This window comes from Nicotiana tomentosiformis, chromosome 3 (assembly GCF_000390325.3).
Source record: "Nicotiana tomentosiformis chromosome 3, ASM39032v3, whole genome shotgun sequence".
In the NCBI taxonomy this organism is placed as follows: Eukaryota; Viridiplantae; Streptophyta; class Magnoliopsida; order Solanales; family Solanaceae; genus Nicotiana; species Nicotiana tomentosiformis.
In genome coordinates, this window is record NC_090814.1 from 23,164,424 (window position 1) to 23,189,658 (window position 25,235).

Below are 25,235 nucleotides of genomic sequence, written 5' to 3' on the forward strand. Positions count from 1 at the left end.
GGAATTTCTAAGATCATTTTTGAAGGACATATGTAGCCTTATTTATAGGTATGAATTAGGGTTTGGGTGGAGTATACACCAAGTAACCCTAATAGACTCCTAATATTTCAAGAGTCGTCTTGAATTTCAGATTTATCTTGATATGCTAAAACTTCAGTGTCTACAAATGCCCCTACTTCAAGGTTTGTCGAGGTGTAGGCTTGCTGAAACTTGAAGACAAGACTTAAAGTACCCGACCATCACAACAGATAATCTTGAAACTTGTAGTTTTCAATTTGCAGGAGGAAGAGATGAAGGGCAGAACTGTACCACTGGACGTGCCAATTTGTTTGCAATAAATTTGTGCAGAATAATAAAACTGCAATCACAAACAACTATAAAGAAAAAAGAATTTTATTGATAAACATTGCGGGTTACAACTCTGTTTATCCCTTGATTCTTCTCTCCCATTCGTTATCCGTAATTCGAAGGCCTTAGCGGCCTATTTCTCGAACATAGGATGATATACATCTCCTTGATGTATTTGATGATCAAGAAGCATGTAGCAGTACTCCATTTAAATTTTGAATGTTGCTAGAACTTTAAGCAACATATTTGACATGCCTTTGATCTCTTAATGAATATTCCAAGATTTTAATGGAATTTCGGAGATCGTATATTTGAGTGCATATTCTGAGAGTTTATGGAATTTCTGAGATCGTTGTTGAAGGACATATGCAGCCTTATTTATAGGCATGAATCAGGATTTATGTGGAGTAGCCACCAAGTAACCCTAATAGACTCCTAATATTTCAAGAGTCGTCTTGAATTTCAGATTTATCTTGATCTGCTAAAATTTCAGTATCTACAACGACTTCCTTCATCTAGGCCTACTTGGCGATTGCAAAAATATGATAAGTATAAGTCCTATGAGGCTTTCGTGATTGCATAGGTAAGGTATGATAAGTATAATAATTCCTTATTATACAAAGTCATGAGTTCGAACTCTTAGAAAGATAGTAAGGACAACTTTACCCCCTTCATGAAAGGAAAAAAAAATCAAAAATAGCCTGATTTACAATAACTAATTGAAAACTAGCCACAATTTTAAAAGTAATTAAAATTTTGCCATTTTTCATGTAAAAATAAAATCTGAACAAAAATACCCTAGACCAAATCTCCGCTTAGGAAAGAAGTCCAAGTTTACTTTTTGCGAAAGCAGCCATTCTTTTGCAGCTAGGAGACATTGTTGTTATGTTTTCCAGTTATAAGCCATTGTTGTGTGAAAAAAATTTCAAGCGTAATATGCTTGAGCCGAATTTTTTATATATGAGATTCCAACATAATGTGCTAGAGTTCCAATACAATATGTTGAAAGTTCATACGCAGTACCTCCATAGTCCCGCATAGTATGTTGAAACTTTCCGGTGTTTCAGCCAAGGTATTTTGGTCCAAATTTTAACTCCACATAAAGTAGTTGCTATTTTTCAACGACTTTGCAAATGCTGGCTATTTTTCAATTACCTTGGCTAACTCATGTTATTTCACTCCATGGACCTACTCGGCGAATATGAGTGAGTAAACAAAAAAGAAAAAGAAAATACCACCTCCATTATAGCCATAGACCTACAACACCAAAAGACAAGATTGTACAAAATTTGTTCTATATCAACATATACTAGTACAATTAGACGTCAAGGACAAAGGCAAGTTGTTAAAAGGTCACTTTACTATTGCTGGGAGTACACGAGCAATTAGGTCGATTTCCCATCTAATATGGAGTTACGGTATAAAACATGCATTTCATTTTCTTCGTCACAACGGTTCATGTGTACCCGAAACACCCGACGAAAGGGTAAAGAATCTAAAACTTAGAAATTCAAAAGAAAAAAAAGAGTAAATTACTACATTCATGTCTTATTAATCAACACCTCAAAGTTTTTTCTCTAATACATGTTCCAATCTGTTTAGCACAAATTTACCTGCATCATTCAAAACTTTGACACTGAACAAAAGGTTGGTCTTCGAGGAAGAACAAAGGGTTCAACTTCTTGATTTATGTTGAGGTGGCCTCAAGCAGTAACCACTGAATTCATCTCAGCAAGACAACGGCTATATGTTTGGTGGTCAGTAGTGCTATTGAACCCAGGAATGAAGTCTGAGAAAAATCTTAGAACTGCAGCCAGGTGTTGCGAGTCATTAGAAGCATAAGCTGCTTCAAGAAACAATGAAGGCTGGACAGTATTCACCTGAATAAAACTCAATTATGTCAGAATCCTCAGTCGTACAAGAATTTTTTTTCTCAAGTTTGTATAGAGTAAAATCACAACAGAAACAGAAGATAAAGCCCAGTCAGAAACCACATTATGTGGCACATTAGTGAAACAGTGTATCAATAGATGTAAAGTACAGTTGAAGTGGTCAGGCAGGTGTAGTGTGCTAATCTCAACAAACCAATCCCATATCCAACATTGGCATCAAGTACAGAAGACTTAAAAGAATGAAACCTTCAGGCTTTCGCACATGTAAACTTAGCATGCACATATGAAAGAGCTGAACTCAAGGTTCATTTTATCTTTATTATTCTAGTTCTTTGACAGGATTGACGGTTAGGTTTTGGAATTAGCGGATGCAGGGAAACTTAAGAATACCTTAGTTTTCCGGGCATAACGTAAAGCTTCAAGATAGTATCCATCTTGAACAAGTAGCAACACATAGTCATGGTGTAACGTGAGCTCTCTGAGCATATCTAGGCCCAACTTCTTTGTTTGAAAATTCTGCCTGCCTGACGCCAATAATTTCATTGCAACTTCTTTTGAGGGCTCAATTGTCTGAAACACAATAAATACAAGTTTAGGGTCGGGCTCATATGAAGTGTTTATCACAAACTCTTGGCATGTCTTAAAATACACACTACCAAGATTTGCTAACCTTATTCATGATTAACAATCCAAGTTCCGCATAATTTTCATTCCGTGCTAGCAGCTGTATCATCAATATATAAATATTCGGAGGCACTTTCAACCTTTCCAGGTTAGCACTGATAAGAATGGATACATGATCTATAAGATACAGAACGAACAGTCCATGCATCAAAAGAAGATAACTGGTCAAAAAGAAGAACAAGCAACTTTTTGTCCTTTTACCAGCAGTAAGAACATGGTAAAACTGTAGCAGTTCAGACGGATGAGGATTTAGTTATAGACAAGGTGAGTCCTATATTTTAGGAGAAATTTTGGATGGGGTTTGAACAGTTTGGTGGTAAATTTTTCTTAGTAAGTTTTCTTTCGGAAAATTTTCTGAAAAGCAATGAGTGTTTGGATCCAAAAAGGATTGAATATTTTAACGACACTAAAAACTAATTGGCAATCATTTATTTTTTAAGACTATCAATCAAACATCCACATTACTAGTTCATCAAGATCATGTTAGCATTGTAACAATATTCCTGAACAAGCATTAGACTAATAGTAAATTTGTAACATAAAACAACATAAAAAGAAAACAGATAGTAACTTTTCTTTTAAACAAATACATAAACTGGAATAAATTATAAAACTTTTTTGAAAATAACAATATGGATATAATGTAGGTAACTTCTTAAAAAGGATAATAACGTATAAGAAAGGGGGCAAGGGGAAGAAGTGAGATCATTTAAATACCTGTGACCTACTGTTGAGGTAAGTTTGGTTTGACTCAAAACTTCCATTGAAAAAGTCTTGTATATTTCTTTCGGGGTCAAAAATGGATCCTCACAGACGAACTATCTTTTATTAACAGCAGAATTATTGCATCCTATATTACTGAATGTAATATTCAAATTTTTTCTTTCTTTCTAAATGTGATTAGATAGCGATGGCATCAAGGCAGTTACTTATTTATGAGATAGCTCCGAGAGAGCGTACCTGCGTAGGAACTCAACAATGACAGCAACCAAGTAAGACGAATCACCGGCTATTTCTTCCTCTACAGGAGCAAACACAAAGCTGCACAGATCATCAGGGGATATTGCAGCAGAAGTTACCATAGACTCCTGCTGCTCATCGGTTCTTAGGGGAGTGCTACCTGGTCCAGGAGCTTGAGGTTGTATAACAGAAGGCTGAGCTTCAGCACAAGAAATATCTGTGCCCACCAAGTTACCTCCATCTTGTTTACTACTAGATAAATTGACATTTTTAGATTTGCCTCTATTTGGTGCAAAGCTAACATTGTCCTCAGAGTCTGAAGTAAAGGAAGAGGATTTGACAATAGACTTGTCGTGCATGCCACTACCACTTTCTTGTTTTAGTGACCTTTCAGATGCATCTGCTTGATTGATGGATTCGCCAACAGCACTGTTAACATTAGAACCACTGGCTGTTGAACTTCTCTCCACTTTTGATCCTGCCTGATATATTCCAGTTTTTATTGAAAGAGAGAAACAGTTCACTAAGACATCTATTGCCCTCGCGACCATGGGCACAGGTCTTCGTTCCAGAATAATTGTCCGAGCAATTGCCAAACACAACTGTTTAGCCTGAAACAGACAAATTCAGATGGTGAAAATATTAACTCACTGCAAAATATTCAACTAAGACATTTTTGGGAGGTATTATTGATACAACAGTATTAATGTCTCGATGGAGTTAACTTCAGTAAAGGTGAAACTGCTTCTATCCCAACAAATAAACCAGGGAAAATCGCCCATTATATTTTGTAACACAACATGTCACGCATAAAACAGGAAAATTCAACATTTCTATGTGAGCAAGCAGCAGCTGCATTAAAGAAATTAGAACCGAAAGATGAGACCTTTTTTGCTTCCAATTTCCTCCTCTGCAAAAATTCAAGGATTGTTTGCACTTCTGAGCTGCTAGCAGAAATGGCCTGCAAAAGATAAAGACAGTAGTACAGTAACTTCCATATCGTGATATTGACTAGCAATCAGAGATTCAGAATTTACCTCCAGGTCTAAATGGATCTTCCACAAAACTCCATTGGCAATATCACATATAAGGTCCGGAACAAGAAATACCCACTCGTCTGAATAGATGACTGTTTCACCATGATTTGAGTCCTTTCCCTCCGGACCTTCAACATTTTGGCCCATCAATTGAGAGGCTGCAGCATTTGCTCTAGAGAAACCTCTAACTAATAATGGAAGTGGAGCAGATACAGGCGCTCGAGAATCTGCAAATATATCATATATAATAACCACCTTCGCATCCACTTGGTGAACAAGCAGTACATTGTCGACCACACTGACAGCTATCTTGTTGGAATAAACTGGCAAAGAACCCTGGAAGTACAATTAGGAGTCATCAGAGAATAATGAAAAGTTATTTCAGACAAATATTAAATAAAAGTTGGTATCTGCCAATAAATGCAAGCAGAGCAAATACCACATGAAATCCCCCAAAGTGTGACTTTAACCTATTTCATTACGTTAAAGCATCTGTTCGCCCTCAAGTTCTAGAAGAAAGCCAACCTCTCTAATACAATCAAAAAGCAGACCAATATATGTTTTAAGGACAAGAAGCTCCAGAGATGAACTAGAAGTAAGAGCAAATAAAAACAAGACACCATTTCAATTAAACAAAACCCAAAAAAGGGGATGAAAAAATAGAATGTCATGAATATCAGATACACCATATTCCTCTCAGAAATGTTTTAAAAGAGACATTTCTGCCTACACTTGGTCATAAAATACATTCTGATGCACTTGGTCACCTGAATGTTGTCCATTCCTAAGAACTAGTTCAGCATCACTAGTAAAAATCAAATTAGGAGCAACACACACAAATTTATACAGATTATAGAAAATTAACATACTACTCTCTCCGTTCCAATTTATGTGAACCTGTTTGACTGGGCATGGAGTTTAAGAAAAAAGTGAAGACTTTGGGAATTTGTGGTCCTAAATAAGTCAGAATATTTGTATGGCTATAATTCTTTTAAAACTTGTGGTGGTAAACATGCCAGAGTATTTGTGTGGTTATAAAAGCTTCTCATTAAGGGTAGAATTGGAAGTTTAAACTAAATTGTTTCCAAATTTAGAAAGGGGTCATTCTTTTTGGAACGGACCAAAAAGGAAATAGGTTCACATAAACTGGAACGGAGGGAGTAGCATTTTTGTCGTCAGATCAAGAGCGGATGGGAAGAGCCAAATGATCTGGTCAGAAACCTTAGAGAATAAGCTAAAGACAACTAGAAAGTTTGAGAAGGCATAGGAGATGTTAGATTAGGGCTTCAGTCAAACCCTCCACACCCCGCAAGAATGCTACCAAACCCTTCATGTGCCATCATGCACCGCCAGAACCTCCTAGACTTTGTCATTATGCAATGAGTGTAGTCTGCCTCAGTTAGTTTCAAATCCACTTTGTTGGATTCTTGGTGGTGGACTCCTCTTCCAACTCCAACTTAATTTTAAACTTCCTGGTGGTTGGAACCCTATTCCACTAATGTAGACTTTCCATGGGAATCGTTCACTTTCTAGCCATTCCAGTCTTTTCCATACTGCAGCTCGAGGGTCGATTCAGACCATTGTGCAAAATCTTTTGACTACTTTCTGAAAAAAAAATCCAGCAATTTCCAGCAAGTTCAATTTAGGTGGCATTTGTATTGAAAAACTGAAATTCTTTTTCAGTTTTTGCAAAAGGCATTCACAAAAGGGGAGGTGTTACTTGTTATAGAGTTAAATTGGTGATGGAGCCAATTTCAAAAAGGACTACAGTGACCTCGGGAGCCGAGCGTCTATCGGAAACAACCTCTCTATCTTTATAAGGTAGGGGTAAGGTCTGCGTACACACTGGCCTCCCCCGACCCCATTTATGGGAATACACTGGGTTCGTTGTTGTTGTACTACAGTGACCTCGGATAAGGGAAACGGGTTGGTTGAGTAGGATGAATCAGTTCGATAAGTCCAAAACTGCCTTAATACCCAAAAACCAAATGGTTTAAAGGACCAAAATCGAACCGATATCAAACGTAGAGGAAAGAAGGGAGGTTAAGGATGGATCAAGGGGAAGGAAGGAGGGAGAGATCAAGGATGGGAGCCTCCATGAGAGTCAATTAAAGCTTGGAGCATGCAGAAACCGAGGCAAATCTGTTTAACTGGGGGAGAAAGGTGGAGGGCAGCTGTGGGCAGACTCTAAAATTTAAAGATCCTTCTCCGTTGGCCTCTAATCTCGCAAACCGGCCTCCCAGGGATATTGCCGAGTCACTAATGGTCGCTGCCAAGTCCAAGTGGGCCCAAACAACGTGGTTCGAGATTGTCCGAATTGGCGAGGGAACAAATACCTCAATTTTGGGGAATTTTTGGGTATTACTTTTGAGGGCAAGGAGGATAGGGCCATAAAACTTCTACTTGACATTGAATATGACCCAAAGGAGGTAGTGGGGAATAGGAGAGGGAAGGTGAGGATAGCAATAGAGCGGGAGTTGACTAGAAGACATGAAGGGAGGGGGGAACATTATTTATGGTGTATAAGAAAAGGTTTAGGGAAAGAAGGCGGGGAAAGAAGGAGGGAGGGATTAAGGATGGGGAATAGGAAAAATAGTAGTTAACGGATATTAAAATCATTACATGAAACGTGAGAGGGATAGCAGTGTTATCAAAGAGGCGAAAAGCGCAAAAAAGCTCTAAGGTCTGTTGGGGCTTTAAGCGCAAAGTACAAATAAAGCGTGGGCTTTAGTGAAAAAAGTTGCAAATAGAGAAAAAAATACAAATACGTATGTGTAGTCCAAGATTAATAATTATAAGCAAGAATAACGAATATGAACCAAGAAATTGAAAAAACAAATTACGATAAAGTGAAATATTACTCCCTCCGTTCCAATTTATGTGAACCTGTTAAACTGGGCACGGAGTTAAAGAAAAAATAAAGATTTTTAGAATTTGTGGTCCTAAACAAGTCAAAAAGGGGTCCAGAGTATTTGTGTGGTTATAAAAGCTTCTCATTAAGGGTAGAATTGGAAGTTAAGTTAAATTGTTCCCAAATTTAGAAAGGAATCATTTTTTTTGCAACGGACCAAAAAGGAAATAAGTTCACATAAACTGGAACGGAGGGAGTAATTGTTTATGTTACATAGTTATGTAAATAATATGAATTAGACCTAGTTCCACATAGAATAGGAGTATGATACGTATTGTATAAATAGGGCTCATTGTATTATAAATAAACAAAATATCAATAATAGATTTTTCTTCCGTGAATTTTCACATGGTATCAGAGCATTGGTGAGATAATTATCGGTGTGCATCATTCCAACGACATCCGGGAAGAAATCAGTCATCACCGTGCAATTTTCCGGTGACTTAAGAAGTTGTTTGAGTCAAAACCATTTTTTTACGGTGTTGTGCATAAACCAACACCACAATGTTCTCCATCCTCCGGCGACCAAACCCACAAAACACCACCGGAAAAATCCCATCCACATGCCGTCACGCGCCGACCAGAGTGAGATTTTCCGGCGAGATCTATCGACGCGCCGGCACGTGGACCACCTTCCGGCCAATTTCCGACGAAGCTCCTTTTGGACTGATTACTCAAGACGTTATTCTGAGTCTGTCCATTCAAGTTTCATCAAATTCCGACAACCTTTTTTATTTTCCGGCGAGTGAACAGTGTTTTCCCAAAAAAAAAAATGATTTGGCATTCCAAGGTTAACCAATACAAGTTGTAGTCAAGAATTTGAGAAATTGGTTGTATGGAATCCAATACTATGAATAGTTGGATGGTTTCTCTACCGGATTATATTGAGTTCCTTAATACAAAGCATATAAACATACATATTCAGGGATAGCTTCTGTTGTTCAAACAGATAGTAGCGCGACTTGTGTCTCCCAATCTTCAACTCAGAGTCTTGGGTCATTAATTCAAGTGCATCTGATCATATTTCTGATAACAAATCTCTTTTCACTACTATTGCATGTTCTCAATCTCTCCCAATAGTCACAATGGCCAACGACTCTCAAACCATGGCAACTGGAATAGGTCAAGCAAGTCCACTTCCTTTCTTACCTTTAGATTCAGTTCTGTATGCTCCCGGTAGTCCTTTTAATCTCATAGTCGTAAGTCGCTTAGCCAAATCACTTAAATGCTCTATTTTATTTCTTGCTGACCTTGTTTTTATACAGGAACGCAGTACAAAGCGGATCATTGGTACCAAACGTGAATCAGATGGACTTTATTACCTTATCTTTGCAAAATCACATGGACTCACATCTTGTCTTCCTTCAACAACTTGTCATGTTATTGATTCGCCAGATTTATTACATAAACAGATGGGACATCCTAGTTTGTCAAAACTTCAGAAAAAAGGTACCTGGTTTATCTCACTTGTCCACTCTAGAATGTGAGTCATGTCATCTCGGTAAGCATACCCGCTCCCATTTCCCTCGGCGTCTTGATAATCGAGCAGAGTCACCTTTTACTTTAGTCCATTCAAATGTTTGGGGTCGTAGTCGGGCTAGTTCTACCTTAGGATTCCGCTACTTTGTGAGTTTCATTGATGATTATTCTAGATACACTTGGATATTTTTTATGAAGAATCGATCTGAGTTGTTTTCTATTTTCCATATCTTCCACGCTGAAATTCAAAATCAATTTGGGGTTTCTATCTGCACATTTCGTAGTGATAATGCCCTGGAGTATTTGTCTTCCCCATTTCAGCAATTTATGAACTCTCATGGGATTATTCATCAAACATCTTCTCTGTACACATCCCAATAAAATGAGGTAGCTGAAAGAAAGAATAGACATCTTATTGAAACTGCTCGGACTCTACTCATACAATGTCATGTTCCGTTGCGTTTTTGGGGGATGCAGTTCTTACATCTTGCTATCTTATTAATCGTATGCCATCTTCAGCCATCCATAATCAAGTTCCATTCTCTGTCATGTTTCCCCACTTACCTTTGTTCTCCCTTCCACCTCGTATCTTAGGGAGCACGTGTTTTGTTCATAACCTTACTCTAGGAAAAGATAAGTTAGCTCCTCATGCTCTTAAGTGCGGATTTTTGGGTTACTCGAGAACGCAAAAGAGATATCGATGCTATTCTGCTGACCTCTAGCGTTAAAACCCAATCAAACTTCACAGGTCCAGGTAATCACTTAGATATTTCTGAAGTGCTACCAGTTTCATCTCTTGGAGATTCAGTCACTATCTCCCATTCATCTTTCTCTATAATTCCAACTTCACCACCTACAGCTCCAGTTGCAATTCTGCCACCTATAGCTCCAGTTCCACCACCTAGTCCAGTTCAACCTTCTACAGCTGCACCACTCCTGACTTATCATTGTCGTCTGCGCCCAGCATCAGGCCCAGCTGATTCACGTCCTGCACTTGACCCTGCTAATACTGCGAACTTGTCTCCTCTTAGTCAACCGATTGCACTACGGAAAGGTATACGGTCCACACTTAATCCTAATCCCCATTATGTCAGTTTAAGTTACCATCGTCTATCATCACCCCATTGTGCATTTGTATCATCTTTGTCCTCTGTTTCCATCCCTAAGTCTAAAGGTGAAGCATTGTCTCATCCAGGGTGGCGACAGACTATGATTGACGAGATGTCTGCTTTACATACAAGTGGTACTTGGGAGCTTGTCCCTCTTCCTTCGGGTAAATCGACTGTTGGTTGTCGTTGGGTGTATGCAGTCAAAGTTGGTCCATATGGCTAGGTTGATCGACTTAAGGCTCGTTTTGTTGCCAAAGGGTATATTCAGATATTTGGGCTCGATTACAATGATACTTTCTCTCTCGTGGCTAAAATAACATTAGTCCGCCTTTTTCTATCCATGGCTGATGTTCGCCATTGGCCTCTCTATCAATTGGACATTAAGAACGTTTTTCTTCACGGTGACCTTGAGGATGAGGTTTATATAGAGCAACCACCTGGTTTAGTTGCTCGGGGGGAGTCTAGTGGCCTTGTATGTCAGTTGCGCTGGTCCCTCTGTGGTCTAAAACGGTCTCCTCAAGCCTGGTTTGGTATGTTCGGCACAATTATTCAAGAGTTTGGCATGACCCGTAGTGAAGCTGATCACTCTGTGTTTTATCGACATTCTGCTTCAAATCTCAGTATTTATCTGGTGGTTTAAGTTGATGATATTGTCATTACCGGCAATGATCAGGATGGTATTACTAAGTTGAAGCAACATCTCTTTCAGTACTTTCAGACTAAGGATCTGGGCAGATTAAAGTATTTTCTAGGTATTGAAGTCGCTCAGTCTAGCGCAGGTATTGTAATCTCACAACGGAAGTATGCCTTAGACATTATTGAGGAGACAGGAATGACAGGCTGTAGACCTGTTGACACTCTTATAGATCTGAATTCTAAACTTCTACCAGGACAGGGGGAGCCGCTTAGCAATCCTGCAAGATATAGGCGGTTGGTTGGTAAATTAAATTATCTCACAGTGACTAAACCTGACATTTCCTTTCCTGTGAGTGTGGCAAGTCAGTTCCTGGATTCTCCCTGTGATAGTTATTGGGACGCAGTAGTCTGCATTCTTCGATATATAAAATCAGCTCTAGGCAAAGGATTATTATTTGAACATCGAAGCCATAAGCAAATTGGTGGGTACTCAGATGCTGACTGGGCAGGATCACCTTCTAATAGACAGTCTAGGTGTGGATATTGTATTTTAGTAGGAGGTAATTTGGTGTTTTGGAAGAGCAAGAAACAGAATGTGGCTGCTCATCTAGTACAGAAGCAGAATATCAAGCAATGGCTGTGGCAATATGTGAGCTAGTTCGGATCAAACATTTGCTTAATGAGTTGAAATTTGGTGAGATCGGCAAGATGGAACTTGTGTGTGATAATCAAGCTGCCCTTCAGATTGCATCAAATCCGGTGTTCCATGAAAGAACTAAACACATTGAGATTGATCGTCACTTCGTCAGAGAAAAGATACTCTCAGGAGATATTGCTACAAAATTTGTGAAGTCGAATGATCAGCTTGCAGATATTTTCACCAAGTCCCTTACTGGTTCTCGTATTAGTTACATATGTAACAAGCTCGGTACATATGATTTGTATGCACCGGCTTGAGGGGGAGTGCTAGATAGTTATGTATATTATATGAATTAGTCCTAGTCCCACATAGAATAGGAGTATGATATGTATTGTATAAATAGGGCTCACTGTATTATAATTAGAGGTGGAAAATGGGCTATTTGGGCTAAACTTGGGCGGGTCAAAATGGGCTGAGCCAATAAATGGGTCATTGCCCAACCCTGCCCAAAAATTACATGGGCTAAGATGGTTGAGTCAAGATGGGATAAATAATGGGTGATAACCCAACCCGCCCAACTTGATCCAACTTTTGTTCTTTCATATATATTACCAAAAGTTATAAATTTTCTAAAATTACCGTCACAAATTTTTGAAATACTAAATTATCGCTAATTAAGCATAATTACTTTCTACGTTTTACCGATTCATGCCAATACTTCATCACAAACTTTTTCTATTTCAACAGTTATTGAATCAATGCTAATCACGAATAATTAACAAAACTCTCTCGTGATCAATATCAACTAAGCAGTGGCGGAGGCAGGATTTTCGCTAAGGGGGTTCAAAAAAGGAAAAAGTTAAAAAAGATTGTAGCTAGTGGGAATTGAACAAATGACCTTACAAAAGTTTTAAACCCCCTTGACCACCAAGCTATGCTTTTGGGCTATGCCAAGGGGATTCAAAACATAATATATAGAGGTAAAAAACAGATTTTGCCTTATATATATAGTGTAATTTTTCGGCGAAAGGGGTTCGAGTAACCCCCTTCCGCCCCCCTAAATCCGCCCCTGAAACTAAGTGTATGGCTTAGAAGTAGAATTAAATTTAACAAGCAACAATTAAATTATACATATTTTTCTTTCTCACTAGTTATAGCCTCCACCAAAAAAGAATAATTTTTTTTTAGGAATGCAATTATTATGAATTTATAACTGCGGATATTTAAAAATGGATTTTCCAATAGTATAGCTTTTTCAATGATTGATTCTTCTCGAATAATTTTTTGTCCCAAATATATTTAAGACTCTTTTTTGTCTTGATTAGTTTTATTTTAAGTTTCAACCACTCAATGATTGTTGGTGGGCCAAAAAGGTACTACTTTGTAGCAGAAAACGCTAATCCCAGCAAAATCTTCATTACGTATTGACAGGTTAAATTTGGGCTAAACTTTGTCACGGGTCTAGATGGGTTATGCCCAAACCAACCCATCAAGAAAAATGTTTCAAGCCCAAGCCATTAAATGCTAGGCAGGTTGGGCGGTTTACATGGGTTTGGGTTGTTTTTGCCATCCCTAATTATAATTAAACAGAATATCAATAATAGATTTTTCTCTCGTGCATTCTTACAGTTTAGTGTCACCTCTTTAGGATTACTCATTGGCATGAAAAAGTATGTCTTAGAGCCTTCATGACGACACTGAAGCGCTCAACATGTTTTTCCCCTCGCTTCAGGGCTTAAGCGCACCTTTGACAACACTGGGATGAATGACCCAAACAAAAGGGCCATTATCAAGGTAGGAGTTAAGGAATTTGGGGGGGGGGGGGGGGGGAGACCATCCTTGTACTTCTAAGAAACTAAATTATAAGAGATGACATGCTATAGAATCCAAGACTTAGAGAAAACTCGCAAGATTGACAAATAGAAGAGTCCAAATCTCATCGAATCATTTTAAGGAAAAAATGGTAATTCATGGATCTGGACATGCGGACATGGAAGGGATATATAGCAAAGAGCTATTCATGCTGAAGTCTTTTCTATCATAAGTGACCATCCTTGTACTTCTAAGAAACTAAATTGTAAGAGATGACACATGCTATAGAATCTAAGACCTAGAGAAAACTCGCAAGATTGACAAATAGAAGAGAACAAATCTCATCGAATCATTTTAAGGAAAAAATGGTAATTCATGGATCTAAACATGCGGACATGGAAGGGATATATAGCAAAGAGCTATTCATGCTGAAGTCTTTTCTATCATAAGCTGCTGGTGAGGAAGATCAAGACTTTTCCCATTGTTCGGAGTGGGTCTAAGAGCACCTAAAAGAAGTATGTTCTTTTATATAGCTACCAGCATGTAACAACTGCGAACTTGAGAAAGAGGAAAAGAGTTCACATAAGCTGGTCTTTCATGAGTTTTTTTTATTTTATTTTATAATTTCATGAGCTAGCTATCGGGATAAAATTAAACTATATGTTGCTTCACTATCAGGTACCACACTGGTTATGGAGCATAGTATGAAACCTGCTCGAAATCGAATGGTAATGTCAGCCATAGTAAAAGATTTGTCAAGCTGGACTCTCAGGAGGGATAGAGCACAGGAAGTAGGCACCTACAGACTCGTGTGGACTATCCGGAAGGAAAGACACAGTAAAACTTTTGATGGGATCACAATAACTTAGTCCATTTTAGTGATATATTTTGTGAATTTTGGAGCACTTATGATTCTGACTAGATAGTCTTTGAAGAAAACCAAATTTTTGTGTGAGATTTTCTACTTTTTGTATTCCTCTTTATATTGGGACAATCATAACTTCATCACAAATAAGCTGTTGAAGGAAGTAAAAAGCTTGAGAATACCCGAGAGCAGTTTTTCTTAGAGCCCTTGAGACTTTCAAGGATTCCTTCTCTCATTAAGTAAGGGACACCCAGTCGCACTGATAATGATATACTATTCCTACTTAACTTCTTGATTTCTCTAACTACGGGATAACAATAGTTTTGGGTGACCTATTCACAATCAACGGAAACTATTGCCTTCTAATCTAGAAAATGCCCACTAAACTCAGCCTCATTTGAGCAACTAGGGTCTCCTAATTCAGAGGCGGATCTAGGATTTCTAAAACATGGATGCACCACAAAAGAAAGGAGAAAAAAAATACTAAGTGGGAATCGATCCCTATTCCTTTGGGTAAATAACTTAACCTTCAACCTAGTGCACCATTCAACCTTTTTGGAGCATGAGTGCCAGCAAACAATATTAGATCATATATACATAAAATACCTAAGTTGACGGTGAAAGCATGTTTGGGTCGGGAAAATGAATCCTCACTTCTTTCTTTAAACTCAACTCATATCATTATCAAAATAAAATAATAGTAGTGAATATAAGTTAAATATATATATATATATATAGATAATAGTAATAATAATAATAATAAAATTATTAATAACAAAAAAAGTTCTCTAACAAATTTAAAGACTATTCCTATCTAGTAATTATAACCTATATGGATCTTTTTTTTCTATTGTACTCTATCTTTAACTAAGTCTACATTGATAATTGATTCCAAAGATTTGTAGGTCTTTCAAGACAATTTACTTCAATGTGATTTTACGTCTATCTCGTCCATTTCTAACACCTTCATTTACCATAGTTTCACACCTACAGACTAATGCTTCTGTAATGCAATGCAAGACATGACCAAACCATTAACCATCTCAAGTGACCTCTCATTTTGTCCTCAATGCATGCTACTTGCACCTTCCGGCAAATTTGATCATTTTTAATTCGGAAAAGGATTATTTATACCCCTTTACTATTGGAAATTAGTTATCAGTATCCTTCGTTATACTTTTCGAAGGTATTTGCCCTCGCCATTACCTATTTTAATATTTTTACCCCTCAATCTAACGGACAACTCAGACCCATCTTCAAACGGACACGTGGCAACTATCTGTTGATACCCGATTAAATGGCTTACCCATATCAAAGTTCGGATCTTTCCTCCCAAATCCGACTACACTGTGTGCCCTCTTTTTTTTTTTTGGTATCATAAAATTTTAAAAAATGTGCTATAATCATCTTCAACATGCCTTCCATCCATTCTTCCTCATACCCACCCAATGACAAACTCATACCAAAAGCTCGTAGAATCTCGGTCAATTCCATTCATAATTCCAGCATCTCCTTAACACAATATGCCAATTTCACTCAAAATCAAGAAACTTGCTGCAGGCAATCGTATTCATTATCCCCCAAATAGAACTCTAAATTCCAATAGAAAATCAGAGAAATTAATTTTTAGTTTTCTCAAATGCATAATTATTGCTCTTGTTCTTTCTCTTCTACTTGTTTTCTCCTATTCCTCGGCTTGGCCGCCCTTGCTCCTCTCCATTTTCTCGTCACCTCCACTGTTCACGTTGTCGAAATATTGGTCAAGCCACACAAATTTCAACTCAGAACCTCCAAATGGGAAGATCCAATTGAACTTCCTAAAAGTTACCGATCAAAAATGAAATTGTGCAAAATTGAAATGCTTTCATGAGTCTTGAATTAGGGTAACTGAAAACAAAACAAAAACTGATTTTGACTCTTACCCATTTAGATAATTGAAGATAAATTAGCTCTTGGTAGCTTGTGGCTACCTGGTGCCTGCTGGTAGTTTGAGTTTGGTTTTTGCATCATGTAAGAGATTTTGTATCACCATTTTTAAGTGATGGAGTACAGAGAAAAAGAGAGATAGAGAGACAGAGAGAGAAAGAGATTTTTTTATTAATTACTAAGTATATCACCATAATCGTTCGATGTACAGAGAGATAAAAATGGGAGTAAGGTATAAGTTTGTGAAAAAAAGAAGAAGGGGAAGGTGTGGAAGATGGGAAGGGAAAGATCAACTCATTTGGACATGACAGGTGGGGGTATCGGGTCAGGGCTGAACGGGTGGGGTAAATGGGCATGCTTAAGTTGTTTAATATTGTGCCACGTGTCTTATTAAACGAGTCTGTTAGTTGTGGGGGCAAAAATATTAAAATGGGTAGCGGTAAGGATAGATAGATAGTGAAGGAAAGTATAACGGAGGGTACTTATAACTAATTTCCGATAGTAAAGGGACACATTTGGACCTTTTCCGTTTTTAATTTTATCTAATCTTGTATGACCGCCCATCCATCTTAGCATCCGCATCTCTGCAATACTTATCTTGTGGATATGTTGGACTTTAGCAGCCCAATATTCACTACCATTTAGCTTTTTAAAATAGATATGACATAGTTCACTGGAAATAGCTTCCAGCAAATGATTGGTGTATAAGCGTTTTTTCTTCTTCTTTTTGATCGGTGTATAAGCTTATTTATCCATAAGTTATAAGAAGCGTATTCAAATTTAGACCTTTCTGTTATTTTGAGAAGCTACAACACTGTCTCTAACATAATTAGAATCATCAGTACCATTTTTTATAAGTATTAGAACAATCAGATACCATAATCATAGAGCACTAGTTTTCTCTTAATCTATCTCTATAGCCACTACTACTTCAAAGTAATTTCTAAATCTCAAGGGTCAAGAATGCTATGACATATTGCGCAAATATACGCATATCTTGGTGTTGGTAATAGCTTACCTGTTGTATCACGGCATCCCGATAAAATCTGTAACAATGGAGCTGCATTGCTATTCTATCAAGTTGCAGGCAGTAAATCCTACCATAACTGTGAATTAACAGGGAAACATATCTTAATTTAGGTGAAAAATCTACTTAATGAAGATTAGGTGAAAGATCTCACTTAAGGAAAGAAAACAGGAAAAGCTCTTACACTGTGACGATATGAATGTCTTCTGCGGCAAGGACAGGCTTATTATTTGACTCAGATTTTGCCATTGCCATGTCAAACCTCGGCAATCGGACTATTCCCACTGATGAAATCTATAAAACAGAATCAAAACTGACGTCAAACTATCAAAATCAAAAGGATTTCAGTGATGAATGCCACACATCTCACGAATTCTGAACACAAAGGATTGCATCTATTTTAATCTTAAAAGGCATAATAGGACAAATGATATGCCGAGTAAATGAAAAGATCTCACTTTATAAAAAAGAATTCAGCTAAAAGCGGGCTTATCATAAAATGTGAATAACCACTAATTATCCTGAAAGGTGAAGACATGGATATTTCTTCCTTGGAGAACAGATAGTGCTTTCCTACCAGTGAAGCTTCATATACTTCAGCTCTGAAGCTTAAGCTTGAAACCGCCAATCATGAGAAACCTTAAAGACTAGGATGGTAAACTATTCAACCCCACTATAATTTTGATCGTCCTAGAGATTATTAAACCAACCAAAGCAAAAAAAAAACTCTGTTTAAGTTAACTATCCACTATCCAGAGACTTCTTAACAATTGCTTCATTGTATTTATCATGTATCGTCAACAATCATGCTGAATTCTGCAAAGGTGATGTAATGTATTTTCATCCCAACAAGCTAGAGATCTAAACAGAAAAGGCACGAAAGACTAGAAATAAACCTGATATCCTGTAAAGCTCTTGCACTGCATTCCCGAGGCAAGGAGCACCAATCTACTTTCATGAGTATAGACATACCAGCTCACATTCAGTTTCTTAGTCTCTGCCAATTGAAGTGATCTTGATTCAAAATTGCATGAGAATAACTCCAGTCCACTGCAGTTGCGATCTAGATCAGAGACGCATGCCAATAATGTTGAAAATGTTCAAAATCATATATATTTTAGTAATTTAATGGCAAAGCTTGTTTGGAATTGAGCTCCCTTAGGGGTCAAGAACAAAAATGATACTTTTTCCTAATGGCCAGGGTAATATTAGACCAAAAGTTAATGGAGGACAAAGTTGCTCAATTTCGGATAGTACAAGGGCAAATTTGACCCTTTTCCCTAAGTAGAAAGCATTCTACTTCCCAGAAACTTAACCTCTGAGAAACCTTTTTTCTCACTTAAGCGTTAACACAACAAAATTACCAATACCTTGTCCACAGGAAAATCAAATATAATACATAAAAGCTTTTCAGTAATTATCTACCAAAATGCTCATGTGGACAAAGATTTTTAAAGAGGATAAAGGCCCGGTGCAAGTAGCATCCCGCGTTCACGCAAGGCCCGGGGAAGGACTGCACCCTAGGGAGTGTGATGTAGACAGCCTTACACAAGCATCAATGACTGCTTCCACGGCTCGAACCCGTTATCTATGGGTCACGTGTAGACAACTTTGCCGTTGCTTTAAGGCTCCCCATCCGACACATATTCTCTCTTCTTCCTTGCTCCCCATTTATAATCTGTCAATAGTCTTAAGTTACTTCACAATTTCTAATCCCATGTATGCCCTTTATCTGTGCTATCAATCACGCCCATAATTTTCTCTTTCTATGTCCTCATAACTATGTTACATGTAATCTTCATTTGCCTTGACGTACTTGTGTGGAATGGTTCGTGATATTTAAGAATATGCGAAAAACTTACTTAAGGTTTAGCATATCTATACCGAATAATTACTCATGTATATATAAGTTATCACTTGTATTTACTTTGATTTTAAACAACTTTGTTTCTTTAGTTTAGGAACTGAAACCTTTTAAGCATCCTTAAATCATTTTTTTTCCTTTTATTTAAAAGCAAGGTATTCTCAATGCTCATTAAAAATTTCATTTTCCTTAGAGCACTATTTCTTTTTCCTTTCTACACTAGAACAATTGAACTCTTTCGCTTTCATTTTAGTTAAGCAAAAGAAAATTAAATAATTTATACAGAGTGAGTGTTGCTGGCAAAGCACAAGTGAACAACTAGTTAGGACGAATTAATTATCATTCAATGCGAATATTAGCTACTAGGCACACAGAGTGATGCTACAAGATTTCTAGTTGGATGGGGTTGCATAGCTTGAGACAAAAGGTAGTTACGGGAATAAATTATGGATTTGGAGGGGGGGGGGGGGGTTACTAAGGTGCAGTTTAGTTATCTGACAAACATGCAAATGTGTCCGCCTATTTCAAGATAAAGTTTCACCAATGCTTGGTGTAATAATCATATTTACCATAATGTCCAGTCCAATACGTTTCGTGATATTACTGCATTTTAAAATTCGGTCCGACAGGTATGGAATGTGTTCGCCTATTTCAAGATAATGTTTCATCCATGCTCGGTGTTGTAATCATATTTACCATAATGTCCAGTCCAATAAGTTTCATGATATTACTGCATTTTATAATTCGGTCATAGCATTATTTGGACCAAGTTTGACGACTCAAAATTTAAGTTCACATTTAGACAAATTCAATGTGCAAATTATGTGAAAGAATCTAGGCATCCAACATAGCACCTTAAGGCCATGGGTGGAGATTGTGGAGTAGGCGCAGACCTTTATAAACCCCTTTGGACGCCCTTATACAATCCATGAGGGACTGTGCATGTGTAACCCGAAATTGGGGTTCAGACATGAACACTAAGGCCATCTCCAACCCTTGCCTCCATTTTCTCCTCCATAATGGAGTAAACTCCAAAATGGAGTAAAGTTACTCCAACCATTACTCCATTTTTTACTCCAAAAAAGAATATTCCATTTTATATTCTTCTCCCTCTTCAATATTATATTATTATCTTTTATTTAAATTTTATTTTCTTATTTCTATTAAAGAATTCTATCTTTTTTTCTTTTTTACATATTCATCACATATAATTTATATTCCTTTCTTATATAACCATTTAATATAAAATTATTTTATACCATAAATTTTTAAATAATATAATTTGTAAGCAAATATTATAGATTATATATATTAACGGATAATTCAAATAAAAGTGAAATCATTGAGATACAAGATAATTAAATACATCTAATATTTTATATTTGCACCATTCATTTTTTGAGATGATTGTATATTTTTTGTACAATTATCACTTATAATAAAATTAACTTACAATTTTACATAAAAATAATAAATGCACGAAAATTAATTTATCAAAATTATACGCCAAAGTTAAGATGTAAAATTAATATTCTAAAAATATTACATAAACATAATTAGGTATATATGAAGACATAAATTAAAAGAGTTAAATAATAACAATAATAATAAAGTAATGATGAATACTAATGGAAGAGATGAATAGTGTCACTCCAAACTTGGAGTAACACTATTCATCCCCCATTTTGCAGCCAAAAATGGGGGAGCATTGGAGCCCATTTTGGCAAAAACTGACTGCATTTTGGAGAAATGCAGCAGCGTTGGAGATGCTTTAAATGCAGAGGGGTGACCTCTAAAGGCAGAGCTATGGATCTGAGAATAGGCTTACAAAAGGTTTTAATACCACGTAAAAGAGAAAATGACCAAAATTGTCCCCTAAGTTTAAAAGTTGATCTAACTTTATCCTTCAAATTTCACATTGAACATAAAATGTCCTCCAAGTTTGCATTTTTGGGTCACTTGTGGTCTCTAGCAAATGGAGAGTGTTAAATTTAACAGAAGAAAACTAGAAACATGCGACAAATGCAGCCATTCTCCTTCATCTGTGGAAACTTCTTTCTGCTATAACCTAAATTGCGCGGACTCTTCGATTTTGGTGCCGTCCCCGTCCGGATACGGGACGGATATGGGGACGGGGACGGGATACGTCCCGGATACGGTCAACTGACTTCGGACACTTTGACCGGAGTCCATCGACAAATTTGGGAGAAAATTTGAGATTTTGATTTCTCAAAATCAAAAATAAAACAGATTTAGAACAATGAAAGAATAATGTCCATCTTGGAGAATGAAAGATTGAATTGTACAATATTCATGTAAGTATTTCACAGATTGAATATCTCTCAAAATTTACAATATTTTTATAGCTCTTTTTTTTATTAGTCGAATTCCCGCACCCGTATCCATATCCGGATCCGCACCCCCGAATCTTAAAATTTAGATTTTGCCGAATCCGATACTCGGATCCGTCCCCGTATCTGATACCCGCACCCGAGTCCGAGCAACTTGGGCTATACCAGTTTTTGCCTCATATAACCCATCTATAACAGATGATAATGAATTAATAGCAAAATTTTGCTCTTCTTCAGGAAAATGCTTCAACTTATCCGGGCAGGGTTAACATTTTCATCAGTACCGAAGCACGTGCTAATCAACAACTTATTAGAGATTGCGTATTAATATATTTCATCATCTGCCAACAAGTAAACCAAGGTGCACATCTTTATACTTATTTCCTTTACATATATAAAGAGATAATCTTTCCCACTTTCTCAAACAACTTACCAGCATCGCGTCTTCACACAAACACAAGCAGCCCATTAGCCCAGTCATAGATTGAACATTTAGAAGGAGTTCTCACTTTATAGTAGAATAATCCGTGTCAGCATTTGGTGCACATCTCAACTTCACAATACATTCCAACCTTGACAGTAAAGCAAGCAAGTCACTAAGGAATATCAGTACTCAAACCTTGTTTTCCTTTTTTTTTTTTTGATAACCATGGTATCCGGGCTAGCTTGCGCGCACCTCGGCTAATACCACGGGAGACCTTGTTTTCCTTTTTTCCCAAGGTTCTTCACCATTTTCCAAAAAGAATAGGCGTTCCCACCTTCACTGCAGATTGCCTAACCAAGCAACTTTATTTCATATGAAACTTTAGTTTCGCCCATACCCACTTGGAAAAGGAATCAAATTCTTCCCAGGGAAAAAGAGGCTCTTCGGGACTGACCACAAACTTTGCATTTATAGCCAAACTCATCACCTCAAGGTTAGACTTTAGTGATCCATCAACAATACTGCTTCTCTGCAACAGAGGCAATACACTCAAATTTCTGCCAATCTGCTTCTTTTATCCCCAAAGACTGCATTATTTTTCCCTCCATGTCAATTGATTCAGCGTTATCTCTAAACCCAAAACCACTATGAACTGCAACATTATTCTCCAACTCCATTAAACAATAACAAACATTCTTTCAGGCTTCACAATAACAGGCTGTTTAGTTTGGATTCTGAAACTGATTTCTAGATAGTTGATTATTGCCTCATTAAACAATTGTCAGCTGTTTGCTGAAAAGTGCTCCTTTCTCTTTGTACCAAACTCTAGTTATGAGTATGAAAATGACTAAATTCTGAAATAAATAAGGTAAATATATCCAAACTAAACATGCGAATATACCGAATATCATAAAGATCAATCTGAGGAGGTTAATTTTAAAGTCAATTATGCCAATTTCAGAAAGACAAAAAGTAGCTTGAGTTACTAATGCAAATCCATTTTTTCTTTTGTTGGGTAAACATTTAAGAACCATGAAGTAATCAAATAGTTATGTTTGAAAGCCAATAAAGACAAGAAACTTAAGAGATAAGTATTTGTGCTATATACCTGGTCTTCACAAAGACAATATCACACGTCGGAGAATCTGTCCAAAAGAATCCAAGAATCCTTTCTGATTCAGACCTGCACTTGTGACTGAAAGTATCCCCACTCTCTCTGTTCCGGATATGAACCTCAAGAGGGGATCGTTGTACAGCCAAAAGCTTTAAATCTAAAGAATATCGAATGGACAAAACTGGACCTTCGCCTATTAAATCAGAGGACGGGGTCACATTTGGATCAAATGGAACTGTTTTCCAAGAAAAAACCTGCAAAAGGAGTGACCGCTATTTAGTTCAATGATAAGAGGCAGCAAAGAAATATTGCAGTATCATTCGTCAAAACGTCAATGCCGACCATGTTTGATTAAGTATAAATTTTGAGATCATCTTTCCTTCTCAGCATTTTACCTGATCAAATGTGAGTACAATAAGCTGTTTCGTGCCATCATCATAAAAACTATTTCTTGCTCCTGGGATGTTGCTTCTTAAGGGTGGATACTGGATATACACATGTGATAGAGCACCAGAACTACCAAAACCAGAAGGCTGAGAAGAAGATGCTTTTGCTGACATGTTTCACTTCCCCCTATGTAGAACTACTGACCTGAGAAACACCTAAACTATGCCAAACTGCAAATGAGAAAATAATAATGGTGCAACGAGTTATATGCTAAAACATTATAATTAAGCGAACAATACCATCCTTCAAAAACAACTAAAACGTCAAACCTTTTCATGGATGATTTAACTTTCAACAACAGCTGCTTTTCACTCTGATATGCGCACACACACACACTATTCAACTTTCAACACTTTCTTCTTAGCTGTTAAATAAACAAGAAAAACATCAGGCAAACGAAGGAATGACATAATACCTGTGGTACACACTTTGAGAACTTTTCTTTATCAAATAATGATGGTGAGTTTATCATACCACACTCTGCATGCAGCTCCTTAATTCAAGGAATTCTTTTAAACACATATCACGTTCTACTTCTGGAACCTTTGCCGCAACACAACTGCCGTACACTTTCGCCTGTGTTTTATGAAGAGCAATAGAAATAAGTAGTTAAAAGATCCCGGTGCTTTCAATATTCCTCAATCTCTGACAAAAGGATTATGGAAACAATTGAAACACCACCAGGAGGATCAGCTAGGTGGCGGGTCTCATTTTAAGTATAATTCATCTCCTACATTATCTGAAGGTCATCAGGTCATAATTTAAGATACGCATAAAAAATCATCCTCCTCCTCCTTTCAACCTTTCTGAAACTAGAGTTAATTCTAATTACCACAAGCCTCAATTGACATGTAACAAAGTCTTGTAGGAGAGACCACCCACCCCCACCCACCAAATATCTTTTTTATGTCATAATTCTTTGAACTATCCTACTCATAACAAATCAAGTATACATGATCATATAAATCCAAAGAATATCAAGAAAACATCAAAAATTCACCAAAGGACGAATAAAGTTTACTTCTTTATGTATAAAATATAAGAAAAAACAAACAATGAAAGGAAATGATATCAAGAAAACATCAAATATATACCATGGGACATAAAAAGTTTACTTCTTTAGTTATATGCATAAAGTTTAAGAACAAACAAACAAACAATGAAAAGAATAAAGGAAGTTAAGGGATACCCAGGCCATATTGGACAAACCTGATATTTACCATGGGACATAAAAAGTTTATTTCTTTAGTTACATGCATAAAATTTAAGAACAAACAAACAAACAATGAAAAGAATAAAGGAAGTTAAGGGATACCCATATTGGACAAACCTGAGCTGAACAATTCAACAATACTTTCTTGAAAATTGAAGTAGTTGCAGCAGCAGCTGTTGGGTTCTTCTCTTTCATCATCACATGCCTAAAACACACACTTTCCGATCCTCAACAAACATTTCCTCAAATAATTCAAAAATTAACAAAATTAATGAATAAATTCACCTAAATCGTTGAAAATTAGTTAAGGCTGTTAAGCATCTGAATTGAAACTATTAGTAATTTATTTAGTGCACTTTTTCTGACTCTTTTCTGCAAATTTCCGAGGTGAATTTCGAGAAAGGAAGTAGAAAGCTGGAGGTCTACCTAACAGTCTTCGCCTCATGTAGGCCCGATGCCAAATAGACTACGATTTGGCCCAAATTAGTTATGTTAA

The 25,235-nt window shown here is 37.0% G+C and overlaps 1 protein-coding gene across 4 annotated transcripts; it reads right to left on the minus strand.

Moving 5' to 3' along the window:
• Positions 1-1,690: 1,690 nt before the first annotated feature.
• LOC104108499 (uncharacterized) lies at positions 1,691-25,235 on the minus strand. Of its 4 annotated transcripts, none has more exons than XM_009617556.4 (15): positions 25,166-25,235; positions 24,857-24,944; positions 24,001-24,102; positions 23,796-23,890; positions 23,475-23,696; positions 23,074-23,333; positions 18,223-18,376; positions 17,511-17,620; positions 17,318-17,405; positions 4,922-5,257; positions 4,771-4,845; positions 3,885-4,495; positions 2,911-3,019; positions 2,631-2,810; positions 1,691-2,228 (listed from the first exon to the last, which is right to left on the minus strand). In XM_009617556.4, the coding sequence occupies exons 5-15, from the start codon at positions 23,637-23,639 to the stop codon at positions 2,052-2,054; spliced, it is 2,265 nt and encodes a 754-aa protein (XP_009615851.1). In that variant the 5' UTR covers positions 23,640-23,696; positions 23,796-23,890; positions 24,001-24,102; positions 24,857-24,944; positions 25,166-25,235; the 3' UTR covers positions 1,691-2,051. The 4 variants fall into 4 exon arrangements, with proteins under 4 accessions (XP_009615851.1, XP_009615850.1, XP_009615852.1 ...); XM_009617555.4 differs by having other exon boundaries at positions 25,025-25,166; XM_009617557.4 differs by lacking the exon at positions 25,166-25,235 and having other exon boundaries at positions 23,475-23,681; positions 24,857-25,153.